At 44.0% G+C, this 6,340-nt stretch overlaps 1 protein-coding gene across 3 annotated transcripts; it reads right to left on the bottom strand.

Moving 5' to 3' along the window:
* Nucleotides 1-1,818: 1,818 nt before the first annotated feature.
* LOC123119228 (trifunctional UDP-glucose 4,6-dehydratase/UDP-4-keto-6-deoxy-D-glucose 3,5-epimerase/UDP-4-keto-L-rhamnose-reductase RHM1) lies at nucleotides 1,819-5,864 on the bottom strand. Of its 3 annotated transcripts, none has more exons than XM_044538942.1 (3): nucleotides 5,597-5,864; nucleotides 2,708-4,281; nucleotides 1,819-2,578 (listed from the first exon to the last, which is right to left on the bottom strand). In XM_044538942.1, exons 2-3 carry the CDS (start codon nucleotides 4,256-4,258, stop codon nucleotides 2,126-2,128), a joined length of 2,004 nt encoding a protein of 667 aa, XP_044394877.1. In that variant the 5' UTR covers nucleotides 4,259-4,281; nucleotides 5,597-5,864; the 3' UTR covers nucleotides 1,819-2,125. The 3 variants fall into 3 exon arrangements, with proteins under 3 accessions (XP_044394877.1, XP_044394878.1, XP_044394879.1); XM_044538943.1 differs by having other exon boundaries at nucleotides 5,460-5,845; XM_044538944.1 differs by lacking the exon at nucleotides 5,597-5,864 and adding an exon at nucleotides 5,455-5,471.
* Between the last annotated feature and the right edge of the window lie 476 nt (nucleotides 5,865-6,340).

Below are 6,340 nucleotides of genomic sequence, written 5' to 3' on the forward strand. Positions count from 1 at the left end.
GGTACAAGAACGACTCAGTGGGCCGACCCATTTAGCACCAATAAGCGTTCCGGTTTTGGGAACCTTTGAAGGTTCCAGGCTGTGTTTTGCCGACTTCGGGAACCTTCTAGAAGGTTCCTTAACCGGGTTTTCTCTGTTATTTTCATTAGTGCTTTTTTTGTTTTCTCTTGTTTCTTTTTCCTTTTTTGTTTCAAAAAAATATAAATTTCTAAAAATGTTACTGTTTTCTAAAGAGTTTTTGATTTTTTTAAATCATGTGTAAAAAAAAATGTTTGGAATGTTAAAAAATGTTCCTCGTTTCAAAAAATGTTCGGGGTTTCAAAATTGTTCAAACTAATGTTCTTGCTTTTCAAAAAATATTCAAAATTTTGCTAAAATGTTTTCAAAAATATTTGCATTTTCCATAAATATTCATGTTCTAAAAAAGTTGTTATTTTATTAAAAAATTGTGTTTTCAAGAAAAAAACACACGCTACAGTACACATTGGGTTGCCACGGTGCCCGGTCTGCTACGGTACCGAGTTGCTACAGTGCATACCGAGCCGCTACCATCACACAGAAAAAAAAATATCTTGAGGCAGCTGCTTAATGGGCTTTGCCCAGTTGCGCGCGTATGTGGGCATCGGGGTGTTGTTTGACGCTTAGTGCTTCATATAGGAACCCCCGCTCCTACCAGCCTATTAGCCCCTAAAAAAAGACACCAGCCTATTACGGTTGTAATTGAGAAAAACCACCGAAAACAACATTCCAAGCCCACCCAGTACTTTTTACGGGCGGAAAGGATGATCTGTCGTCTGTTTTGCACTAGCTGAACTGAAAGAGTACCTAAAACAAAATTTCTATGCTTACAAATTTTCTAATCGGAGCTGTAGCGAGTAGCGCATTCTCTAGCAGCATATGGACCAATGGATGGATGTACTCCGAATGTTGGGAATGAGCTATATGCGGACAATGTAATCCGAATGTACAAACATCTTGTGGCCGATTTAGCTACGTCCACAAAGAGGATTTTACTTAGCTAGCTCTTTTGCCGCCCAGTTCTCTTTACGGAGGGTGTTTTACAGGTGTATTGGGCTGGAATATGACATTCCAAGCAGGGCCTTAGATCATGGACCTTTATATCTTATAATATGACATTCCAATGGTGCAGATCGGAAACTAACAAATGAGTAATATTGTCACGTGTTTGAGATTTTTACATGAATGTGAACCAACCTGTGGTTGAATGGTTAGAGGGACAATGGTATTCCCAGCCCACCAGGATTCAAGTCCTGGTGCTCGCATTATTCCTGAATTTATTTCAGGATTTCCGGCGATGCGCTTTCAGTGGGAGGAGACGTCCCCGTCGACTACGAGGCGCCTACGGTGACTAAATAAATTTCAAGATAACATGCCGGCTCAGTCTCTCGAAGATGCTCATAGGGGTAGGGCGTGCGTGTGTGCGTTCATAGAGGGGTGTATGCGCGTATGTATGAGCGCTTGTGTCTGTACTAATGTTAAAAAAAAGATTTCTACATGAATTTAGAACATAAGAATTTTGCAAGTGGCGCCCTAAGAGGATTTCTGTGAGACGAAAACATGTATCTTTTGAAAGAAGTCAATAATAGTGTGTATATTAGAAAAAAAGTTCTAAGCACAGAAGGAAAGAAGAAAACCATTACGGAGACACACTAGTATACTGTAATTATCTAATCACCAATGGATTGTGAGTGCTTCCTCTTTGCTCTGTGGATAACCAATGCAAGTTTTTTTTTCCAAGCTTGGGCCAAACCCAAACACAACAGCATAGAGCAACAGCACAATGAGCAAAGCGAGAGAGAAATGTAAAGCTTAAACAGTTAAAATGCTTGTCCAAATGCTTTTGTCAGAGCACAGGTTGCCCGATCATTCACCAAAAATGGTAATCAGATTAAAAGGTATACAAGTGTACTCGACATTCATTCGGAACAATCATGGTACAAGATATCTTGCTGCCACCAGCAGACTGCCAAACGATGCTGTGAATCTATAACAGACATATGCTGCGAAGTATAGTAAAACATTCTAATGAATCGCTGTGACGAATGGTTCCTAAAATCTTTCAGTACTTGGTATATATTTCCTATATTATTACCTGTTCTGGCTTTCAAGTTGCTGGGACCTTCCTGTTGGGCTCAAAGACATACTTGATCAACGAGTCTTTGATCGATAGCAGCTCGGGGAACTCTCTCTTCAGTTTTGTCGCGTCCATCTCGTTGTTGCTCCGAGGTGCAACAATGACCTTAGCCTGTTCTTCTAGCGTGAAGTTTGTCCACTTGTAGCTGGGATCCATGTACTTCTTATACATCTCCAGAATCTCATTGTGGCTGACCACGCCAGGATTGGTGAAGTTCCAGATGCCCCGCAAGTTCCTTTTTGCCATCTCAACTGAAATTGGCAAAAGCTCATCCAATACAGTCATGCTGTTTGGGATGTTTACCACCTTGTCATAACGGCTAATCTTTGTTATGAAGTTTCGGGGATTGTTGAGGTCAGACGATATTGGCATCCGGACTCGCAGAGTGCAGACATTCTCGTACTCCTTCAACAGTTCCTCGACCTGCATTGTCCAGGGAAAAAATGATCAGAAGTTTCTTCCACAATTTGCATCTTAAATTTAAAAATATAAGATCACCACAAGGATAAAATACTAACAAATTAGTCATTACAGAAGGGAAGAAGCAGTTACCATTGCCTTAGTCTTTGAGTAGAATGAACCAGTGAAGTTTGGTTTATCCTCTTCTTTGAAGCCGATGCCTGACCCTTCAGGATGATTTGCATCATATTCAAATATGCACCCAGTGGCATAGTTTATCACCAATAACCCATGCTCCCGACAAACATCAGCTAGAGTCAAGGTGCCCACAACATTGGTACGTATGGTGTCTGGCTTGTGAGACTCACACCAGTCAACATTGGGTCTGCCAGTAACACCAGCAGCATTGAAGACATGTGTTGGCTTAACAGTTTGGATATCAAGGACAATGGAAAAGCGCTCTTCCAAGCGACCTTTTCCGTACTCGTATGGAATTCCTTGCTTCTCACATATTTTGCCAAGAAGTCCACCAATCCATCCTGTCCGGCCATATATCAAGAACTTGAGCAAACGAGTTTGGGAAGAACCTTCTGATGTTGGAGCCACCATCTTCGTTTGATTGTTAGTAAACAGATTTAGCATTCCTTTAATTTCCTCAGAGCCCTCATACCCAGGCATCATCAGTGTCCTCGGATGAGGCAACAGTGCACCAGAAACATCACCCCAATAGTCAGAATTAGCTACATACCATTCCATTGTCTTCCTCAGGCCCTCCTCCCATCTAGTGCGCTCAGACCACCCAAGACTCTTGAGCTTCTCATCATCCAAGAAATACCTCTGATCATTGAAAGGTCTATTATCGACCAACTGGATTACTTTATCAGCTTCAAGATTGAAAAGCCTGCAGACATCCTTTGCCACATCAGTGACTGTCCTCTCTCTCTTTGTTCCAATGTTGTAAACATGTCCAACTTCTCCACGATGAAGAATGACTTCAAAAGCCTCAGCAACATCCTCACAATAGAGGTAGCTTCGGACATTGGATCCATCACCATGAATTGGGAGGGGCTTTCCTCTCATAGCCAAAAGAATGAACTTCGGAATAAGCTTTTCAGGAAACTGGTTAGGACCATACACATTATTTCCCCGGGTAGTGATGACCGGCAGACCATAGGATCTCCCATAAGCCATGACAAGCATCTCTGCTCCAGCTTTGGTGGCTGAATAAGGATTTGTGGGGAGCAGCTGTGAGGCCTCATGGTTACCAACCACTGCATCCTCATCAGTCTCGCCATAGACCTCATCAGTGCTAACGTGGATGAACCTCCTGATCTGGCCAGTGACCTTGCAAGCTTCAAGAAGAACATGAGTACCATAAATGTTGTTCTTGGTGAATTCAAAGGAGTTACCAAAAGAATTGTCAACATGTGTCTGGGCTGCAAAGTGCATTATTGTATCAATGTTCTCTGTGACCAGGAGGAAGTTGACAAGATCAGCACTGGCAATATCGCCCTTGACAAACTTGAAGTTTGGTGACGAGTTGGCAGGGAGAAGGTTCTTCAGATTGGAGCAGTAATCAAGCTTGTCAAGGACGACAATCTTGTAATCAGGGTAGTTCCGTACAATGCGGTTTGTGACATGGGAAGCGATGAAACCAGCAGCTCCTGTAATGAGGATGCTCTTAGGTGTGTAGGGTGTCGCCATATTGAACTGTAATTTCTGAAATCCTGTTGTACAAGTAGAGTATATAAAAGGATCAGACGAGATACAATTTATGATACAGCCAATATAAAATGAAACAACTGATATGTAATAACTAGAATATTACTATATATTATCTTTTGAACTGTCAGAACATGATACAATGAGAAACTGAACCAAGCTCCCCTGTAGAAAGAATTTGGACAGACCAGGAAGGCCAGTCTCAGCCTCTAAGGTCACTACATAAATGGGAAACTGCATCTATTTCTCATAGAGCAGAGGGCATGATCCAACTACCAAGCTCCAAATTAAAACACTGGGAATTTTAACAAAAATGTGGAGAAATGCAGTCATGCAAAACAGGCACACTCCGCCTTTTTGTTTGCGGCAGGAAAATAATTGGTTCACACATTCATACAGATATCGAAGTTGAAAGTAGAATTTATGAGTCATGACAGAGCATCCAGCGTTATTTCCCATCCAGATAAAACAAAAGCGTGCATAACTATTTAGAAACAACAAAACATTGGAATGGAGGCACAACATGGAACTCTTGCGTTTTCAAGCGGACCACACAGGGGAGTAATGCATCGAGGTAAATTTAGATATTCGTGCTATCCTATCAAACCACAATATAGCAGAAATACTCACTGTAAAAACATTTTCGCTGACAGATCATGGAAAACAATGGATAACAGACAGGAACGTGCACCAAATCCTAGATAAGTAGACATCTAATGATACTTTTTAGACCAAGATCTGTACCTGTTCTGCAAGTACATACTAGTTATTTGTCTTTTCCACATCTGGCAGTTCACGTGCCAACAACTATCACTAAAGCATGCTCAAGCAGCTAAAACTTGGTCAAACATACGGTGACACTATCGGTGGATCTTACGAAGAGGCCAAATTTTGAGATCTTGGACTGATCTAAAAATGAGGGAGCGAAACAAAGAACTAGTACACAAGAGCAGAACATAGCCATCGATCTGGGTTAAGATGCGACTTGTGATCTTTCTTTCTTTTCTGATAGATCCGAGCAAAGTTTCCTGTATTCTTGGAACCGTTGCGACTAAACTGATGCAAGAGGGAAGACGGGGAGATGGCATCCGAAGCACGCAAGGAACCCGATCCGGGCTTGGCAAAGAAGCAAACACCTGCCGTGCATTGCAGCACAATGCAAGAACATGGCCACGCACCTCACCTCAGTCGTCAGCTACGGAGGTAGGCGTCGGTCGACCGGAGGCTGCGGCCCGAGAGAGAGAGAGAGACTATGGTTTGCAACGAGGGGAGGGGGAGATATGCTTAGGGGAAGATGGGGCGAGAAGGCGCGAGACGTACCGTGCGCGGCACGCGGCGGAGAGGAGGACGAGGGACGGTGGCGTCGGTGGTTGAGGTGAGGGGGAGCGGAGAGGAGGTTTCCCGTCAATAAATGGAGAAAATGGCGGCGTCGGCGGTGGCGGTGTCGGTGTGGGTGTGCGTGAGAGCGAGATGATGGGGGTCGGCGGAAAGCACGACGGGGGAGGTGGTGGGGAAGGCGCTCACGCGGTGTCGCTGCGCCCCTGCCCGCCCCAGATCTCACGCAACCTCCGCCTCCATCACACGGATTTTATTAATTCTCAGTTTCCCTTTCTCCCTTCCTCTCCCCCGGTACTCATCTCGAGTCCTCCGGGGTCGGGGCCCACCCCGTCCCCGTTCTGACCGAAGAAGACGGCATCGCCAATCGAGAGTGTCGATGGAAGAGGTAGTTGGACCATTGTTGCAGTTAGTAGGGGTGTACTGGATATGAGTTTATGTTTTGGTACGTCTCCATGGCGTCTGGCATATCAAAACTTCTTTTTGGTGTGTGTGAGCCACGTCAGCTTCTTCCTCAGATTGTCGTCCGTTATAGGTGGTGATTGTTGATCCAGGAATGGCTTCTTTAGTAAGCTCGGGAGATCTCTAGTGTGGCCTGATTCGGGTCATCTTCAATCCTTCTTTATCGTTGCATTGGTGGTTGGAGAGACGTACTGGAGATCGGGCTCTACCGTCATCAATCTTGTGCTTTTTGGGAAAGTGACCTTACTTGAGACTTCTTCATCTTGT

This window comes from Triticum aestivum, chromosome 5D, assembly GCF_018294505.1.
Source record: "Triticum aestivum cultivar Chinese Spring chromosome 5D, IWGSC CS RefSeq v2.1, whole genome shotgun sequence".
NCBI lineage: Eukaryota > Viridiplantae > Streptophyta > Magnoliopsida > Poales > Poaceae > Triticum > Triticum aestivum.